The sequence below is a fragment of the Saimiri boliviensis genome, chromosome 15, assembly GCF_048565385.1.
Source record: "Saimiri boliviensis isolate mSaiBol1 chromosome 15, mSaiBol1.pri, whole genome shotgun sequence".
In the NCBI taxonomy this organism is placed as follows: domain Eukaryota; kingdom Metazoa; phylum Chordata; class Mammalia; order Primates; family Cebidae; genus Saimiri; species Saimiri boliviensis.
The window spans coordinates 91,688,855-91,707,074 of NC_133463.1; the positions used below are offsets into that span (position 1 = coordinate 91,688,855).

General features: G+C 58.8%; 3 protein-coding genes across 7 annotated transcripts; 2 read left to right on the forward strand and 1 right to left on the reverse strand.

The window, feature by feature from the left end:
• The first annotated feature begins 5,352 nt into the window (after positions 1 to 5,352).
• On the forward strand, positions 5,353 to 8,032 carry CYC1 (cytochrome c1). Its single transcript, XM_039464414.2, has 7 exons — positions 5,353 to 5,529; positions 6,125 to 6,321; positions 6,415 to 6,541; positions 6,630 to 6,787; positions 6,877 to 7,037; positions 7,526 to 7,626; positions 7,726 to 8,032. Exons 1-7 carry the CDS (start codon positions 5,401 to 5,403, stop codon positions 7,828 to 7,830), a joined length of 978 nt encoding a protein of 325 aa, XP_039320348.1. The 5' UTR covers positions 5,353 to 5,400; the 3' UTR covers positions 7,831 to 8,032.
• A 1,364-nt stretch (positions 8,033 to 9,396) lies between these two features.
• On the reverse strand, positions 9,397 to 14,427 carry SHARPIN (SHANK associated RH domain interactor). Of its 4 annotated transcripts, none has more exons than XM_074387271.1 (9): positions 14,153 to 14,427; positions 13,666 to 13,840; positions 10,691 to 10,831; positions 10,471 to 10,612; positions 10,277 to 10,385; positions 10,044 to 10,197; positions 9,848 to 9,972; positions 9,633 to 9,761; positions 9,397 to 9,515 (listed from the first exon to the last, which is right to left on the reverse strand). In XM_074387271.1, the coding sequence occupies exons 1-8, from the start codon at positions 14,348 to 14,350 to the stop codon at positions 9,645 to 9,647; spliced, it is 1,161 nt and encodes a 386-aa protein (XP_074243372.1). In that variant the 5' UTR covers positions 14,351 to 14,427; the 3' UTR covers positions 9,397 to 9,515; positions 9,633 to 9,644. The 4 variants fall into 4 exon arrangements, with proteins under 4 accessions (XP_074243372.1, XP_003942100.3, XP_074243371.1 ...); XM_003942051.4 differs by having other exon boundaries at positions 9,397 to 9,547; XM_074387270.1 differs by having other exon boundaries at positions 9,397 to 9,550.
• A 359-nt stretch (positions 14,428 to 14,786) lies between these two features.
• On the forward strand, positions 14,787 to 18,189 carry MAF1 (MAF1 homolog, negative regulator of RNA polymerase III). 2 transcript variants are annotated; one of them, XM_074387278.1, is made up of 8 exons: positions 14,787 to 14,860; positions 16,218 to 16,343; positions 16,447 to 16,575; positions 16,654 to 16,819; positions 16,922 to 17,043; positions 17,127 to 17,246; positions 17,405 to 17,539; positions 17,663 to 18,189. In XM_074387278.1, exons 2-8 carry the CDS (start codon positions 16,261 to 16,263, stop codon positions 17,682 to 17,684), a joined length of 777 nt encoding a protein of 258 aa, XP_074243379.1. In that variant the 5' UTR covers positions 14,787 to 14,860; positions 16,218 to 16,260; the 3' UTR covers positions 17,685 to 18,189. The 2 variants fall into 2 exon arrangements, with proteins under 2 accessions (XP_074243379.1, XP_003942102.1); XM_003942053.4 differs by lacking the exon at positions 14,787 to 14,860 and adding an exon at positions 15,057 to 15,466.
• The last annotated feature ends 31 nt before the right edge of the window (positions 18,190 to 18,220 follow it).

Consider the following 18,220-nt stretch of genomic DNA (forward strand, 5'->3'; position numbering starts at 1 on the left):
GCCACACCTGTCTCCTCGGTGCCCATTCAGCAGCCGTAGAGATCTTTAACACCAGGCTGAGTGTAAAACTTCAGGGGATGCCCATCATTCACAGAATAAAGTGAAACTCCTAACCCTGGTCTCCAAGACCAGTGTGTCCAGCTCCTACCTGGCTCTGCAGAACATTTCATTGCCCCTAAAAGAGATCCTATATCCATCGTCCTTCACTCCCCATCGCTCTCCCTTCCCAGCCCCTGGCACTAGTAATCTCTCTGCCTCTATAGATCTACCTACTGTGTACTATTACGTGAATGAAATCATGTACATGGTCTTTTCTGACTGGCTTCTTCCAGTGTCTCCACGTTTTTACCAACACTTGCTAGTGTCCATCTTTTTTTCTTTTCTTTTCTTTTTTTTTTTTTTTTTTGAGACGGAGTTTCGCTCTTGTTACCCAGGCTAGAGTGCAATGGCAGGATCTCAGCTCACTGCAACCTCCGCTCCCAGATTCAAGAAATTCTCCTGCCTCAGCCTTCCAAGTAGCTGGGATTACAGGCACTAAGTCTGGCTAATTTTGTATTTTTAGTAGAGATGGGGTTTCTCCATGTTGGTCAGCCTGGTCTCCAAGTCCCGACCTCGGGCGATCTGCCCGCCTCAGGCTCCCAAAGTGCTAGGATTACAGGCCTAAACCACTGCACCCGGCATACTGCGATGGCCCACAGGGTTGTTGGGGTGAGCCTTATGCTGTGCTGAGGTGCAGGATCCACAAAATAAAGAGACCGGACACAGAAGTACAAGGAAAACACAGGTGGGCTCGGGGGCCACACCACCTATGAGTGGACTCAGGTGAGGCCCCAAATGTCCAGAAGCCTGAGTATTTATTGTGTATAGGTTAGGGGGCAGGGCAGTGAGTGAAATCATCTTTAAGGATAGTGATTGGGTCATCAGCAATAAAACAAGGGGTCCACCCCCATTAGGTCACCGAGGCTTGAAGGTGGGCCGTGCGCAGTGAAGAGGGTGCAGTGTGCAAGACTTCTGTGGGCAAACTACTTCTAAGAAGATTTATGGGAGGATGCTTTAAGTCACACAGCAGTGACAGAGCTGTCAGGGTTACCGCCACCTTCTGGCAGCTTCCAATGGCTTCTATGGGAAGATGCTTTTCTTTCTTTCTTTTTTTTTTTTTTTTGAGACGGAGTTTCGCTCTTGTTACCCAGGCTGGAGTGCAATGGCACAATCTCGGCTCACCGCAACCGCCGCCTCCTGGTCTCAGGCAATTCTCCTGCCTCAGCCTCCTAAGTAGCTGGGATTACAGGCACGCGCCACCATGCCCAGCTAGTTTTATTGTATTTTTAGTAGAGATGGGGTTTCACCATGTTGACCAGGATGGTCTCGATCTTTCAACCTCGTGATCCACCCGCCTCGGCCTCCCAAAGTGCTGGGATTACAGGCTTGAGCCACCGCGCCCGGCAGGAAGATGCTTTTCAAGCAGCACAGTAGCAAGAGCTGATAAAGTTCACAGTCCCCAAGGTGGATTGCCGGTCTGAGGGCAGCCTTCCACGAGAACTGGAGCAGGGTCCTGCAACTCCTTCATCAGGAGGAGTGGCTCTCGCCCCAAGCCTGCCACACAGCGGGTATCTTTACGACACTGAACGCTGCCGCCTGGGCCGTGGAGTCTTGTCCTGGTCTAACTGTTTTCCCTTAAACCATGCTCTGCACTGTGTCTGCTCTAGGCATTCCTCTGATTATAAGCTGCTTATTTCTCAATTCATGCTCTGTACTGTGTCCACTCTAGGCATTCCTCCGATTATTAACTAAGATAATTATAGGTATATACGTAGGGAAATATTCTTCAGGCACTCATACTATCAACTATTAATGATTACATAGAGAGAATTATATAATGGGATTCTTCAAGCCCTAATTCTATAAACTAATATATGATTATATAAAGAATTATACAAAAGGAAATAGCTGAGTTGTAATACTATAAACTGAAATATTCTTCAAGCCCTAACTGTGCCAGGGTTCTGCTTCGGTCTCTTTCCTCGGTGCCTATATGAGGGGTTATCCACAACCCAGCCCTGCTAGTGTCCATCTTGTAGATGACAGCCATCCTAGGGGGTGTGAAGTGGTATCTCATTTTGGTTTTGATTTGCATTTACCTAACGTTTAATGAAACTAAGCATCTTTTCATGTGATTATTGGCAATTGGCGTATATTCTTTTTAAACTTTATTTAGAAATAAAGGCAAGGTCTCACTATGTTGTCCAGGCTGGTCTCATACCTCTGGCCTCAGGCGAACCTTCTGCCTCCAGCCTTCCAAGTGCTGGGATTGCAAGTATGAGCCACGACACCCAGTGCTGTTGATATTCTTTAGAGAATTAGCCCATTTTTGTCTTGGGCTATTCTTATTTCCAAGTTGTAAGAGTTCTTCAGACCTTCTGGATACTAAACCCTTTTAGGATATGATTGCAGATAATTTCTCCCATTCTGAGTTGTCTTTTCACTTTTTTGATCACATCCTTTAACGCACAAAAGTTTTTAATTTTGAGGAAATCCAACTTACTACTTTAGTTGCCTGTGCTTTTGGCATCATATCTAAGAAACGATTGCCTACTTCAAGGCCACAAGGGTTTACGCCTTTTCTTTTTTTTCTTTTCTTTTTTTTTTTTTTTTTGAGACAGAGTTTCGCTCTTGTTACCCAGGCTGGAGTGCAATGGCGCGATCTTGGCTCACCAAAACCTCTGCCTCCTGGTTCAGGCAATTCTCCTGCCTCAGCCTCCCAAGTAGCTGGGATTACAGGCACGCGCCACCATGCCCAGCTAATTTTTTTATTTTTAGTAGAGACGGGGTTTCACCATGTTGACCAGGATAGTCTCAATCTCTTGACCTTGTGATCCACTCGCCTTGGCCTCCCAAAGTGCTGGGATTACAGGCGTGAGCCACCGCGCCCGGCCTGAGATGGACTTTCACTCTTGTTGCCCAGGCTGGAGTGCAGTGGTACAATCTCAGCTCACTGCAACCTCCACCTCCCGGGTTCAAGCGATTCTCCTGCCTCAGCCTCCCAAGTAGCTGGTATTCCAGGCAGGCGCCACCACACCCAGCTACCATTTGTAGTTTTAGTAGAGACACGGTTTCTTTGTGTTGGTTAGGCTGGTCTCAAACTCCCGACCTCAGGTGACCCACTTGCCTCCGCCACCCAAAGCGCTGCGATTACTGGCATGAGCTACTGCACCCGACCAATTTTTGTATTTTTAGTAGAGCTGGGGGTTCACCATACTGGTCTCCATCTCTTGACCTTGTGATCCGCCTGCCTCGGCCCTCCCAAAGTGCTGGGATGACAGGCGTCAGGCCGTGCTCGGCCTGTGTGGGGCTTTTCAAAGCCCCTGCGGACGTTTCATACCCTTGCTCCTTCTTTCTAGCTTTTTGTTTGGTCCATCGTTTGCTGTAACTGCTACCGTCACCTCAGGCAGCTGGCACTGGGCAAGCCCTGAGTTGGTGTGGTAGGAGTCTTCCAGGGAGCCATCAGACAAGTTCAACGACGGAGGTTGTGAATGAGAGCATTCTGCTCCCACAGTACTAGGAACGTGGGTTGTTATTTTCTTTTCTTTTCTTTTCTTTTTGAGACGGAGTTTCGCTCTTGTTACCCAGGCTGGAGTGCAATGGCGCGATCTCGGCTCACCGCAACCTCCGCCTCCTGGGCTCAGGCAATTCTCCTGCCTCAGCCTCCTGAGTAGCTGGGATTACAGGCACGCGCCACCATGCTCAGCTAATTTTTTTTTGTATATTAGTAGAGACGGGGTTTCACCATGTTGACCAGGATGGTCTCGATCTCTCGACCTCGTGATCCACCCGCCTCGGCCTCCCAAAGTGCTGGGATTACAGGCTTGAGCCACCGCGCCCAGCCGGGTTGTTATTTTCAAGAATACCACTGAGCTGGAAGGCGGGGTTGGACCAGGGAAAGCTACAAAACTACAAAGGCCACTGTTCTTCCTGATTGTCAACGGTTTAATTGAATAACACTCCCTGGGATGATGAAAGCCTTTGATTAATTTTCATCTGAAAAAGTTGATTCTGACAATTTTTGCTATTTTTTCTTGCTCTTATTGGGCGAAGTGTGGACAAATTTTTTGGGGGTCCTTCTCCATCTTCACTGATTAGTTTTTAAATTGCATTTTCTTTTTTTTCCTTTGTGTGTGTGTGTGTGTGTGTGTGTGAGTGAAATGGAGTCTCGCTCTGTCGCCCAGACGAGTGCAGTGGCGCGATCTGGGCTCACTACAACCTCTGCCTCCTGGGGTCAAGCGATTCTCCTGCCTCAGCCTCCCGAGTAGCTGGGACTGCATGCTCGTGCCACCATGCCCCGCTGGTTTGTTATATTTTTAGTAGAGACCGGGTTTCACCCTGTTAGCCAAGATGGTCTCGATCTCTTGACCTCGTGATCCACCCGTCTCGGCCTCCCAAAGTGCTGGGATTACAGGCGTGAGCCACTGCGCCCGGCCTTGGCTTACTCTTAAAAAAAAATTGTAACAAAAAAAATACCTGGCGCGGTATTTTTTAATACCTGGTCAACGTGGTGAAACCCCGTCTCTACTAAAAATACAAAAAAACTAGCTGGGCATGGTGGCGCGTGCCTGTCATCCCAGCTACTCAGGAGGCTGAGGCAGGAGAATTGCCTGAGCCCAGGAGGCGGAGGTTGCGGTGAGCCGAGATCGCGCCATTGCACTCCAGCCTGGGTAAGAAGAGCGAAACTGCGTCTCAAAAAAAAAAAAAAAAAAAAAAAAAAAAAATTCCCACGTAACGGATCACATTGACCTACTTTTCCGAGACAAGCTCTCGCTCTGTCGTCCCGGCCGGAGTGCAGCGGCGGTCACGGCTCACTGCAGCCTCGACTGCCAGGGCTCAAGCGATCCCCGCTCGGCCTCCCAAAGCGCTAGGCCCCCAGGAGCGCGCCACGCGCGGGCCGCGAGGAGCTTCCGGAGGCGCCTCTGGCGTCTCGCTCCCGGCTCCCGCACCTGCTTCTGCGCACGTGCAGGAAGGAGAGCAGGGTGCTCAGCCCCGAGCCCCGACTCCCGCTGCCCGGCGCCGCCTGAGCCGAGACCCCACCCGCGCCTGCCCGGCCAAGCCGCCCTTTCTCCGGGGGTCCTCAGCCCGCAGGGGCAGCCTCCGCCGGGCCACCGCGCGGCCTGGGAACGCCAGGAAAAGGAGCGTCGGGGCCTCGGTGGCGGCGCGGGAAACGCCGGGAGGGGCGGGGCGCTGTCACGGCAACGGAGACACACCACCCGGGCCGCGCGCTGCGTCCCCGCCCACCCGGCAGGCTCCGCCCCCACGCCCGCCCCGCCCCGCGCTCCGCGGCTATCGCGAGGTTTCGACTCGCGTGGCGCCCCAGGGGCCGACGGGATCGGCGGCCGCGCTGAGGAGGCCAAGATGGCGGCAGCGGCGGCTTCGCTTCGCGGGGCGGTGCTGGGCCCGCGGGGCGCGGGGCTCCCGGGCGCGCGTGCCCGGGGTCTGCTGTGCAGCGCGCGGCCCGGGCAGCTCCCGCTGCGGACACCTCAGGTGAGCGCTGGGCCGGCTCCCGGCCTCCGCGCGGCCCCGCAGCCCCTTGAAGGTCACGGCGGCGAGGCTGCGGGCGCGGGCTGGGGCAGCGCGGAAGCGGGCCGGCCCCGGGGTCCCCGCTGCCTGCCGACCCTGAGCGCGTGGGATCAGGGCCGGGTGCCCACCTCCCCGGACGGCACGGGGCCCGGTCCCGAGCGTGGGGGTCGGCGGAACCGGCCCTCCGGCGGGGCGGGGCGGGGGCTTTCCCGGACGGCGCGCCCAGGACGGCTCTCGCGGCTGCCTGTCCAACCTGGGCCCGCGTCCTCAAGTGACCCGAGCCTGACCTCGGCCGGCTGCTTGTGACCTTGGCATGCCCCAGCACCCTTGGTCACTTCGGTCCGACCCTCGGCCCAGGACCCAGGAACGCCGCCTCCTGAGCGCGAATCACGGTCTGGGAGTCAGCAGCGGAGAGGGCTGGGGTGGGTAGCGGGCCAGGGTGTGCGTCTGGCGCCCCGCAGGAGGCGGCCACTGCTGGGTGGAGAGGTGGGCGCCGAGAGTCAGATCCCCAGGCAGGGTGGGTGGTGTCCTGGCAGGCGCTGAAGCGGAGGTCTTGCAGGCAGTGTCCTTGTCGTCCAAGTCTGGCCCTTCCCGAGGCCGGAAGGTGATGCTGTCAGCGCTGGGCATGCTGGCGGCAGGGGGTGCGGGGCTGACCCTGGCTCTGCATTCGGCTGTGAGTGCCAGTGACCTGGAGCTGCACGCGCCCAGCTATCCGTGGTCTCACCGTGGCCTCCTCTCTTCCTTGGACCACACCAGGTGGGCGGCTGGCTGGCTGGCTGGCTGGGGGAGGCTGTGGGTGGAGCTGGTGAGGTGGAATCGAAAGCGTTCCTAACCTTTTGCTCTCTGCAGCATCCGGAGGGGTTTCCAGGTATATAAGCAGGTGTGCTCCTCCTGCCACAGCATGGACTACGTGGCGTACCGCCACCTGGTCGGCGTGTGCTACACGGAGGCCGAAGCTAAGGCGCTGGCTGCGGAGGTGTGAGGTCTGGGGATGCCCGGGACCCAGGGCTCAGGGCTCCCACTGTGGTGAGACGGCAAGGTTGTGATGAGGCTCTCGGTGGCAGGTGGAGGTTCAAGATGGCCCCAATGAAAATGGGGAGATGTTTATGCGGCCAGGAAAGCTGTCTGACTATTTCCCAAAACCATACCCCAACCCTGAGGCTGCTCGAGCCGCCAACAACGGAGCATTGCCCCCTGACCTCAGCTACATCGTGCGAGCTAGGTACAGGAGTTGCCCACGGGGTAGTGCCGGAGAGGCGGGGGGAGGGTTGACTTGCGCTTGCAGCTCAGCAGCCATGCATCTGGTCCCAGGCACGGTGGTGAGGACTACATCTTCTCCCTGCTCACGGGCTACTGTGAGCCACCCACTGGGGTGTCACTTCGGGAAGGTCTCTACTTCAACCCCTACTTTCCTGGCCAGGCCATCGGCATGGCCCCTCCCATCTACACGGATGTCCTGGAGTTCGACGATGGTAAGAGGCCTTCGGTCTGGGAGCGGGCATGTTGAATACTTCTCCACTACCCCCAGGGATGCTTCCCTGTGTTCCTGGGCCCAAGATCCTGCTCGCTTCTTGTAGGGCAGGAGTCCCCAAACTACGGCCCGAGGGCCGCATGCGACCCCCTGAGGCCATTTATCCAGCTCCCCGCTGCACTTCAGGAAGGGACACCTCTTTCATTGGTGGTCAGTGAAAGGAGCACAGTATGTGGCGGCCCTCCAGCGATCTGAGGGACAGTGAACGGGCCCCCTGTGTAAAAAGTTTGGGGACGCCTGCTGTAGTATGTCTTCTGGGCATGTCTCAGGAAGGGCTCCTTCAGTTTTGCCTATGTCCAGTCAGGGGGTACTGTCCCTTTGATGCCTTGGGTAGAGGCCACTGTTTGCTCCACAGAGAGAGTGCACTGAGAATTACATCAGGTGGGGCATGAGACTGGGAGTGGCCCTCACTGCTTGTCCTTGGCCCAGGCACCCCAGCTACCATGTCCCAGGTAGCCAAGGATGTGTGCACCTTCCTGCGCTGGGCATCTGAGCCAGAGCACGACCAGCGAAAACGCATGGGGCTCAAGGTAAAAAGTGTTGGGAGAAGGCCACGGTGGGTATCAGAGGGGCTGGGAGCTGGGCAGAGCTCCCTCCCACTCCCTTCCCTGAGTCTTCCTTATCCTCAGATGTTGATGATGATGAGTCTGCTGGTGCCCCTGATCTACACCATGAAGCGGCATAAGTGGTCAGTCCTGAAGAGTCGGAAGCTGGCATATCGGCCGCCCAAGTGACCCTGTCCAGTGTCTGCTTGCCTTCCTGCCAGAACAGGCCCTCAAGCCCAAGAGCCATCCCAGGCCTGTTCAGGCCTCAGCTGGCCCACTTGACTAAGCCCCTCTTCATCTAGTAGAAGAGGGAAGGGGACAGGAGACCAGGCTCTAGCTCTGGACCCTCCTTCAGTCTCTATCATGGGAATAAATTAAGTTTCTCAAAGTACATATTTGAGTTATTATATGGAAGGAGTGCAGGTTTGCAAGGGACTCTTAATACCAAGATCCTTGCTTTTACAGGGCTCCCAGGATGTCCCATACAGTGTGGCCAGCACTGCCTTGCACTGACTGGTAGCTAGGAGTCCAGGCAATATTGGGTACGGGACAGAAAGCAGAGAACTGGATTTTAGAGGAAGTGGCAACATTTGGTGGGGTGGGGTATGTCTGAAAGAGCTGGAAAGGGCCTAGCCAGACTGGACGTGGCCCAGGGAATGAACAGCCAAGTGTTGGTGTTGAACCCCACTCTGATGGCAGCAGGGCACCTTGGCAGCATTTCAGCAAGGCTTGGTCTAGAGCGGGGGCTATTGCTGGGCTGGGCTGAGAGGAAGGGGATGGCTCCCAGCCAAGTGAAGGAATCGGGCAGCCGGGCCGGATGTGTATCATGGAGCAGCCCCTCCTAGCAGTCCATAGGGCAGCTGGGTGGTGGGTCCAGGCCAGAAGCGGGCAGTGGCTGGGTTCCCACAGGAGCATGCTGCTGAGGGAAGGTGGCAGTGGGTGCTATCTAGGAGGGTCAAGAGATGTGACCCAGCAGTGCCCTGCTGCAGTATGGCATAGAACTCAGCTCCTGAGCTTTCCTTTTCCCTAGGAAGGGAAGGAAAACACCTATTTTTTTTTTTTTTTTTTTTTTAAGGTCATGTAATAGCACCGTCTCAGCTCACCGCAACCTCCACCTCCCGGGTTCAAGCCATTCTCCTGCCTCAGCCTTCTGAGGAGCTGAGATTACAGGCACGTGCCACCATGCCCAGCTCATTTTTGTATTTTTAGTAGAGATGGGGTTTCCCTATGTTGGTCAGGCTGGTCTCAAAACTCCTGACCTCGTAATCTGCCCACCTCGGCCTCTCAAAGTGCTGGGATTACAGGCGTGAGCCGCCGTGCCCAGCCAACACCCACTGCTGGTGTCCTAACTCCAAGAGCTGAGGGAGTGGTGGCCAGAGTCCAGAGAAGACACGAGCTGAACGGGAGAAAGGTGGTGGCAATAGAGCTGCAGGCAGCAGAGGCGCAGGCCTGGGGGACTGGGGGGAACAGCAGGATACAAGGTCGGCAGTGGGGGCTACAGCTCAGTGTGTGGCACACCCCAGCAGCCTCAGCCCTGCGGTGAGCAGCTGGCGGGGGGGGGCCCTGTAGGCCTCTGGGGTCTGGGACGAGATCCCCATGCCATGCTTTCCTGACCACTAAAGCTCAGGGGCTTGGTCCACTTCGTTAGCACCTGGTCTGGCAGGGGGAGCCTCACCTGCTGATGAGGGCCTGTCTCCCTGTAGCTCTGGCTAGGCTGGGGGAGGTCCGCAGAGATACGATGAAGGGGACACTTGCTGGCTCTTAAGGGTCTTTAATGGTTCCGGTTTGTGGTCCTTCCCCCTAACCCTGGTGGCTCTGTGCCAACAAGCAGTCAGTAGAGGGCCCCTGAGTTCAGCGGGGTCCTGGATGTCGACCTGTGAGGGAAGGGTCACTCTTCCCTTATAACCTGCTGGGGAGGAGCTGGGTCATTCCCGTGGATCCTGCCCTACCCACCCCCCACCCACCTCCCCTGCCTGTGCCACCTCTGGTACCTCTGGTGGCTGTTAGGTGGAAGCTGCGGCAAGGGGGTCCCAAGTGCAGGGCCTTTGGGTGCTACAGATCTCACAGCCAGGGCGGCTTGGGGCGTTGATGAAGGTGCAGGAAGGACAGGGCCATCCGGGCTGGGGGAGGAAAGACAGCTGTTAGTTCCCTGCTCTTTCCAATGGCCACAGCTGTCCTTGCCCTCCCTGCCCAGCCCCATGCCCACCTGGAGAGGACTGGGCAGGCTGGAAGTGGCAGGCTGGGGGCCTGGGGGCAGGCCCAGTGATGCAGGAAATGAGCGTCCAAGTCCCCCATCCGACTTCTGGGGGTGATGAGGGCTGGGTCCTGTGGCTGAGGGGGTGGAGCTCAGGACTGCTGGGCTGCACCCCACCTCCCGCACCCCACCCACATCAATGACTGACCTGGCGCTTCTCGAGGAGCTGTCAGCAAGTAGAGGAAAGCAGGGTCCCCATCCTGCCGAACCCCGTAGGAGGCAAGACTGCGCTCGGGCACACACAGGCACCGCCCAATGACCCAGCGTTGCACGGCCGGCGGGAAACCAAGCTCGGAGAACACCTGCAGCCAGAGCATCAGGGCAGGTGGTGTCGCCTAGGCTCCCCTGCCCCTGGCAGGGCTCCCCAGACCCTGTGCCCACCTGCTCCTGGAGAGCTGCAATGGTGCAATGGGGGTGGACCTGCAGTGTGATGTGGGCAGAGGGCGCGGTGGACGCAGCAGAAGCCGCATCTTCAAGTGTGACCTGCAGCCTGGGCCAGAATGTGAGTTGAGGGATGGATGGAGAACCCGGGAGGGTCACCAGGGGCCCAGTGAGGAAGAAGGCCCAGGCCTCACCTGATGGGGCCAGGTGGGAAGCAGGCCTCCTGAAGCCGAATGCTGAGGGCCTCGCGATGCTGGGCCAGGACCGCTGCTGCTTGGGCTGCCCCCTTCTCGTCCCCACCTGCAATGGCCCGGGCCAGGCGCCCTGCCAGCTCTTCTGCAGGGCAAGGAAAGGACAGCTGTCACCACTGGGCACTGTCTGCTATCCCCAACCCCCTAACCCGCCCACCTGTACCTCTCTCCATCAAGTTTCCAGGGCTCCTAGGAAGATCTGCCTCAGGTTGAGGGGTCTTGAGTGTGGGGGCTTCTGGGGGACTGGGCAGGGAGACAGGGCATGCCTCTGGGCCCAGGGTTGGTGGTGAGCTGCTACTGCTGCCTAGAGGTAAGATATGGGTGGGCTGTGCTGTGGTCTCTGTCCAGGCCTCTGGGCCCTTGGGTTTTCAGAACCTTTGCCTTTCCCTCAGCCTGAGTCCATGCTAGGGCCCTGCCTCAGGCCATACTTGAAGCCATCCCTTCTCCTAGCCTCGGCTCCGGGAAGCCCCTCGGAGGTCCCCGCCAGACCCCCGTTTGTGCTGGAGCTGCACTTGGTTTATCTTTAGGAATTAGAGTCCTTCCAAACCCCTTTGCTGCCTGGCCAGGCCACCTCTCTTGGCCCTTTCTGCCAGCCAGCGATGCCTCATAGCAGAACCAAAGCAGGCCCCGCGTGGCCCTGCAGTGAGTGTGGTCTCTCGCTGCCCTTGGGGACCTCCTCTCTCCTGGCTCCCTGACCCACCCTTGGGCTGCCAGCACTCCAGACAAGCCACTGCCCTGGGCATCTTCAGAGCTGGGCATGCTGCAGTCTCTCCTTAACCCCCGTGTGAGGTCCAGCCCACTGCAATGGGCTAACACCTCCTGTGATGACCTCAGGCCCACTGTATTCACACTGTCTCCCCACTAGGACAAGCAAGGCACACGACACTGGGCCTGGCCTCGGCCCCGATCCCCACTGAACCTCAAGGATCATCTGCACATGCTCACCTCAGGCCTTTTGTGTTTGCTGCTTTCTTGGTCACATGGTTCATGCCATGACCTTCAAATTTCACTCCAGGGTCACCTCAATGAAACCTTCCCTGCCACTGTTTTTTTGTTTGAGATGAAGTTTCACTCTTGTTGCCCAGGCTGGAGTACAATGGTGCAATCTCAGCTCAGCACAACCTCTGCCTCCCGGGTTCAGGCGATTCTCTTACCTCAGCCTGAGTAGCTGGGATTACAGGCATGCGCCACCATGCTCAGCTAATTTTGTATTTTTAGTAGAGACGGGGTTTCTCCATGTTGGTCAGGCTGGTCTCAAACTCCTGACCTCAGGTGATCTGCCCGCCTTGGCCTCCCAAAATGCTGGGATTACAGGTGTGAGCCACCACGCCCAGCCCCTGCCACTGTTTTAAACAGCAGTCCTCCCAGCTCCAGCATTCCCATTCCTATACCATCTAACAGACTTAAAAAACAAACAAACAAAAAAAACTCTATTTTATTTATTTATTGGAGATAGGATCTCACTCTGTCACCCAGGCTGGAGCACACTAGTGTGATCACAGCTCACTGCAGCCTTGAATCCCTGGGCTCAAGCAAGCCTCCCACCTCAGCCTCCCAAATAGCTGGGATTACAGGCAGACAACACTACAGTCGGCTCATTTTTAAGCTTTTTTGTGTGTTGCCCATCCCGATCCTTATTTTAGATGACTGTCTCCTCGCCTCTAAGAAAGCCAGCTCCAAGAGAATAGAGATTGGAGGTTATGTGCATTGTTCGTGCCAAAGGAGCAGCTGCTGAGTGAGTGAATATGACTGAAAAGAGCCGGACTCCGTTTCTTTTTTTTTTTTGAGATGGAGTCTTACTCAGCCACCCAGTAGCTGGGATTGCAGGCACCCACCATCATGCCCAGCTATTTTTTGTATTTTCGTAGAGACGGGAATGTTGGCCAGGCTGGTCCTTGAACTCTTGACCTCAGGTGATCCACCCGCCTCGGCCTCCCAAAGTGCTGGGATTACAGGCTGAGCCACCGCGCCCAGCTGCCTGACTCCCTTTTCTAAACACTGAGTTGCTTGAGCCTCTCTTACGTCACCGTCTGGCTGTCTTCCTCCCCCTCTGGCAGCTCTGCTTCTCTCCTCTGTGGGCTGCCCGCTATCTGGGAGACCCAGACTACCTAGTCCTTCGTCTTTCCCAGTCTCAACAATTGACTCTTCCATTTAAGCAGCCATGTGAGCCAGGGGCAGTGGCTTACGCTCATGACCTCGGCTACTTAGGCTGAAGCAGGAGGATGGCCTGAGCCCATGACTTCAAGGCTGCAGTGAGTAAGGATCACACTGCTGCACTCCAGCCTGGGTGATGGAGGGACACCTTGTCTGCAAAAAACCTCCCAAGCAGCCATTAAACTCGGCTAATTCCATCTTTTTTTTTTTTTTTTTTTTTTGAGACGGAGTTTCGCTCTTGTTACCCAGGCTGGAGTGCAATGGTGCGATCTCGGCTCACCGCAACCTCCGCCTCCTGGGTTCAGGCAATTCTCCTGCCTCAGCCTCCTGAGTAGCTGGGATTACAGGCACGCGCCACCATGCCCAGCTAATTTTTTTTTTTTAATATATTTTTTAGTAGAGACGGGGTTTCACCATGTTGACCAGGATGGTCTCGATCTCCTGACCTCGTGATCCACCCGCCTCGGCCTCCCAAAGTGCTGGGATTACAGGCGTGAGCCACCGCGCCCGGCCTTAATTCCATCTTCTAAGCATCTCTGGAAACACCCTTCTCCCCAGCCCTCTGCACTAACCCTTGCCACTGCAGAACTGTCAGTCTTAAGCAGCAGGTATCTGAGTCTGCCACTCTCCCACTCCTGTCACCCTCCTGCTGCTCTTGGGATGATGTTTTCTCACCAGGTCCTGACCCTGCCTGCTCTGCCTTTTCATGCTTGCCTCTCACACTTCCTGAGAGTTGAGGAAGGGCGGGCTGAGGTTCCAGGGCTTCCCGGTGGAGGCTGCAACTTGTGCTGACTGGGGCATCGGATGGTGTAGGAGACCGACTCCAGGAGCCACTTCAGACTACTCCAAGCTACAGCAGCCTCCACCTTCTCCCTCTGGGAGCCTTCCCAGGCATCCAGCAGTGGAGAAGGTGGATCCAACTTCCCCAACCAGGACCGGGGGGCCAAGGCTACTCCAAATAAGTATCCACTACAGGGCACTGACCATTGTGTCCTTCCACGGTGGCACCTCGGACCAGGACTGCCCACCGCTGAGCTTCCTGAGGGTTGAGGAAGTGCAGGCTGAGGGTTCCAGGCCCTCCTGGTGGAGGCTGCAGCTCGTGCTGGCTGGGGCCTCGAATGGTGTAGGAGACTGACTCCAGAGGCCACTCCAAACTGACCTGAGGAGGGCGAGAGTCCAGGCTCAGAACGTCCCCTGGCGCTATGCCGCATGATGAGCAAAGGAACACAAAGTAACATTTATAGGCCATTTACACGGTCTTAAGCCCTGCTCACCTATCACCAACTCCTAACAGTCCTGTAAAGTGGGTCCCAGCATTACCCCCATGTCACGGACGAGAAAACAGAAGCAAGGAAACGTAACTGCGTAAGGGCACCCAGGTGGCAGGCGGCGGCGCCTGGCGCCGGGCTCCGGGCTCGGGGCCCCGCCCGGGCCAAGAGGACTGGACCGCGCAACTTCTGCCCCCACTCACCGCCCCGGGTCCCGCGCCCAGCAGCTCCAGCCGGAAGCGCCCAGGCCGCTCAGGGTCCGCGCTCAGCTGCAGCCTCCGCAGCTGCGTCTCGGCGTCCGGCCCGGCGCCCAGCGGCCTCACCGCGGCGTGCACAGCCAAGAGCACCGCGGCCGAGCCGGGGTCAGAGGCCGCCGCCGCCCCGCCTGCTGGCGGCGCCATCTCCGGTCCGGCCGGGTCTCGGCCCTCCGAGCGCGCTTCCGCGGGATCCGGCCGTTGAGCGCCTCCGCCGGCCGGAAACGCGGGCCGCGAGCCTGGGGTTCCGGGCGCGCCCGGAGCGTCGGGCCAGGGACGGAGCTGAGTCCTGGATCCCGGCCGAGGCGGCCCTGCTGGCTTTGCCCAGAAATGGACACGGTCCGCGGGTTTCCGGACACTGGCTGGGCGAGGCCGGCGGTGTGCACGAGGCTGGGGCCGGGCGGCGGAGGCGTTCACATTTAACCTTTGGGGCGAAGGGTCAGGAGCTGAAGCGCCGGCCACAACTGAAGGCGGGCGCGGCCTCTGCGCCCCAGGGGCTCGGCGGGCGGAGCTGCAGCCGGGGAGCGACTACCCCAGCGCCTGGCTGCAGCTGGACGCCGCTCCCGGGACCCCCAGTGGGCGACCACCGTCCCCAGCAGCCCGCAGCTCCCGCCGCCACGCCCACACGTAGCACTAGGTCGGCCCGCACCTCTCTGGGTACGGTACGGGGTCGACCCCCTCGGGGGCGGAGCGAGGGAGACCGCGGCCAATGAGCGCCGAGGGTGGGCGGGTTAGTACGGCGAGAGGAGTGACAGACAGGCTCCGTAACCAGTAGACATAGAAGGCAGAACTAAGTGGCGGGTAAGGCCCCCAATGACTACTTGAGCTCTTGATCCAGGAGACGGGAGCGGGCCATTCAGAGGCGCGGGGCCGGGCCTGGCGGACGCTTGTTGTTGTCCGGCCGGGGGAGGCGGAGGTCGCTGGCTCGCTCGCTCGCTCGCTCGGTCACTCGCTGACTTGCCGGGGTGCTCTGTGTCGGTCGGCGGCAGGTCGGTCGCGAGAGCGGGCTCTGTGCAGGGGGGCGAGGCTATGTCGCGGTGGCAGCCCGGATGGGCCGTCAGGGCCGGGAGTAACGGGACGTCGCCGCGGAGCTTCTTCCCCCGGATACAGTGCGGCCCGAGCGGAGGCCGCGGCGCCGCCCTCCGATCCTGAGGAGCCCACGCTGCGCGGAGCCCGCCCCCGCCTGCGCACCGGCACCGACGCCGAGCGACTTAGCCAAGCCAGGCCCGGCCTGGCGCGGCCCGATCTAACCCAGCCAGGCAGGTGGGTGTCCGCCCTGCTCCCCGCTCTGTCTCGGGCCGCCGGAACCACAGCCCCCAGCAGGCCTCGCGCGGCGCGCTGCCTCCTGGGACTTGTAGTTCCACCTGGTTCGGCGGGCTCCCGGCCCGGCCGAATGTGCAGCACCGCAGCGGGGCCGAAGGACCGCCCTCCTAGGCGCCCGGAAAAACTAGGCGCTCTTTCATAGTAGCGTGGAGGAGCCCGTAGCTTTCCTCTCCCCTGACCAGAAAGCAGCCAGAACAACGGAAGAGCGCCTGCCCAGGGGACCGCAGGGCCTGGAGTCCCAGGTGTCCTGGTTCCTAACCGGGATACGGCCTCTTGTCCCGGCCGAGGAGCCCAGCCAGCCTGAGGGAGACTGCAGGGTCGTGTCCCGTTGCGGACTCAAAAGTTACTCCCATGGTGGCTGGAGCTCTTCTTTCGGGATGGGGATGGGGAATATTGAGCAACAAGCTAAGCTAGCAGCCCCAGGGTGAGCAGGGTCCCCGGTGGTCCCAGCCTGGCCCCAGAGCTCGCGTGCCCTGCAGGGGGTGTGGCTGACCTGGAGCCCAGACTTGCACCCTCAGGCAAAACAGGATCTCATCACCTCTCCTGGCCGGGCAGCGGGGGAGCGCCTCATGTGCAGCCTAAACAGGGGCTCGAGTCAGCTTGTTCCCGGTCGCTCCACTTAGTGGGTAGGGGGGCTGAAGGCAGGGCCCCAAGGGGCCAAATACCCATCGTCTGGCCTCTCACTCCCCAGGCAGCACTAGCCCCCCTGGAGCACGGAGCTCCCTCCCAAGGACATGAAGCTGCTGGAGAACTCGAGCTTTGAAGCCATCAACTCACAGCTGACTGTGGAGACCGGAGATGCCCACATCATCGGCAGGTGAAGCAGGCTGGGGGGACTGGCATCTCGGTGGGTCACACGGCCCTGCCCTTGAATGGCGCCTGGGGGAAGAGTGCTTCATGGTCCCCCCTGCATCCCATAGGATCGAGAGCTACTCATGTAAGATGGCAGGAGATGACAAACACATGTTCAAGCAGTTCTGCCAGGAGGGCCAGCCCCACGTGCTGGAGGCCCTCTCTCCGCCCCAGACCTCAGGCCTCAGTCCAAGCAGGTGAGCCACGGTGGGGCCCACCTGGGGCTGGGGGTTGGGGGAAGGTGATGGGCCCAGTTGATGCTCCTTTCTCTGCAGACTCAGCAAAAGCCAAGGCGGAGAAGACGAGGGTCCCCTCAGTGACAAGTGCAGCCGCAAGACCCTCTTCTACCTGATTGCCACACTCAATGAGTCCTTCAGGCCCGACTATGACTTCAGCACAGCCCGCAGCCATGAATTCAGCCGGGAGCCCAGCCTTAGCTGGGTGAGGGTCAGGTGGAGGGAAGGGACCCACAGCCAGCCCGCCGTCCTTCCCCACTTGCAGTAGTCCCTGTGCTCCTGTCAGCCTGACTGTGGCCTGCCCTAGGTGGTGAATGCAGTCAACTGCAGTCTGTTCTCAGCTGTGCGGGAGGACTTCAAGGCCCTGAAGCCACAGCTGTGGAACGCGGTGGACGAGGAGATCTGCCTGGCCGAATGTGACATCTACAGGTGGGCTGGCTTCCCTGCGGGTGGGCCCCCTGGTATGTGTGGCACGGGGGGCCTCACGCCAGCTGTCGTCCGGTGCTCCCCAGCTATAACCCCGACTTGGACTCGGACCCCTTCGGGGAGGATGGCAGCCTCTGGTCCTTCAACTACTTCTTCTACAACAAGCGGCTCAAGCGCATCGTCTTCTTCAGCTGCCGCTCCATCAGGTGGGCGCCGCCCGCCTCCCCCAGCTCCCTGTTGGGCCCGTACAGCTTCCCCCGCTGTGCCGTCTGCACTCGGCCTTGTCCTCCCTGAACATCCTCCCTGGGGCCAGCAGCAGGCCTGGGCAGGGGGTCCTAAAACTGGTTTCCCCGTCTCCCCTCAGTGGCTCCACCTACACGTCCTCAGAGGCAGGCAATGAGCTGGACATGGAGCTGGGGGAGGAGGAGGTGGAGGAAGAAAGCAGAAGTGGAGGCAGTGGGGGTGGGGCCGAGGACACCAGCACCGTGGAGGAGGACAGGTGTGTGAGGGGGGCGATGACACGGGTCCCTGGAGCCTCCGGTGGGTACGACGGGGGGGGGCCTTCTCTGCTTGGTCTAAGCGGTGGCACCTGAAGGCCCACTGTGTGCCAACCTCCACCCAGGGTCCCAGTGATCTGTATGTGATGAGGAGGAGCAGAGGCCCCAGCTTCTTCCAGCTTCAACCAATGCCTGGACCTGTCTGCCTGAGAGGCCTCTGGGGCCTCCCCAGCTGCCGGCCAGACCCTGGCACTGCCACAGTCCTGGCACTGCCCAAGGCCACACCTGCCTAGCCCTTTGGCTCCAGCCTGTGGATGCCCACTCACCCCCCAGGCTCCTGCTGCCCATGCTGTGGCCAGACTCTGCAGCAGGGGACCTGGCGGGAAGAGCAACTGCCCTGCTCAAGTGAACTGCCACAAGCAGGGACAGCTGGACCACAGAGTTTATTTTTGTATTTCTTTTGGGCCTGCACACTCCAGCCCAAAGGGCCTGTGGCCAGAGGCCCCGCAAGCAGGCCCCAGTGGTCACCGGCTCTGGTCTTGGGCCGACCCCTGGTGCCCACCTGTACCCTCCACCTTGCCCATTTGGCCACGTGCACTGAGTGTCACTTTGCTGCAGCTCGTTCCTTTACAATAAAAGTTTCTGTGACTTAGAGTGGGCCTGGCTGCGATGTGGGGGCGGGG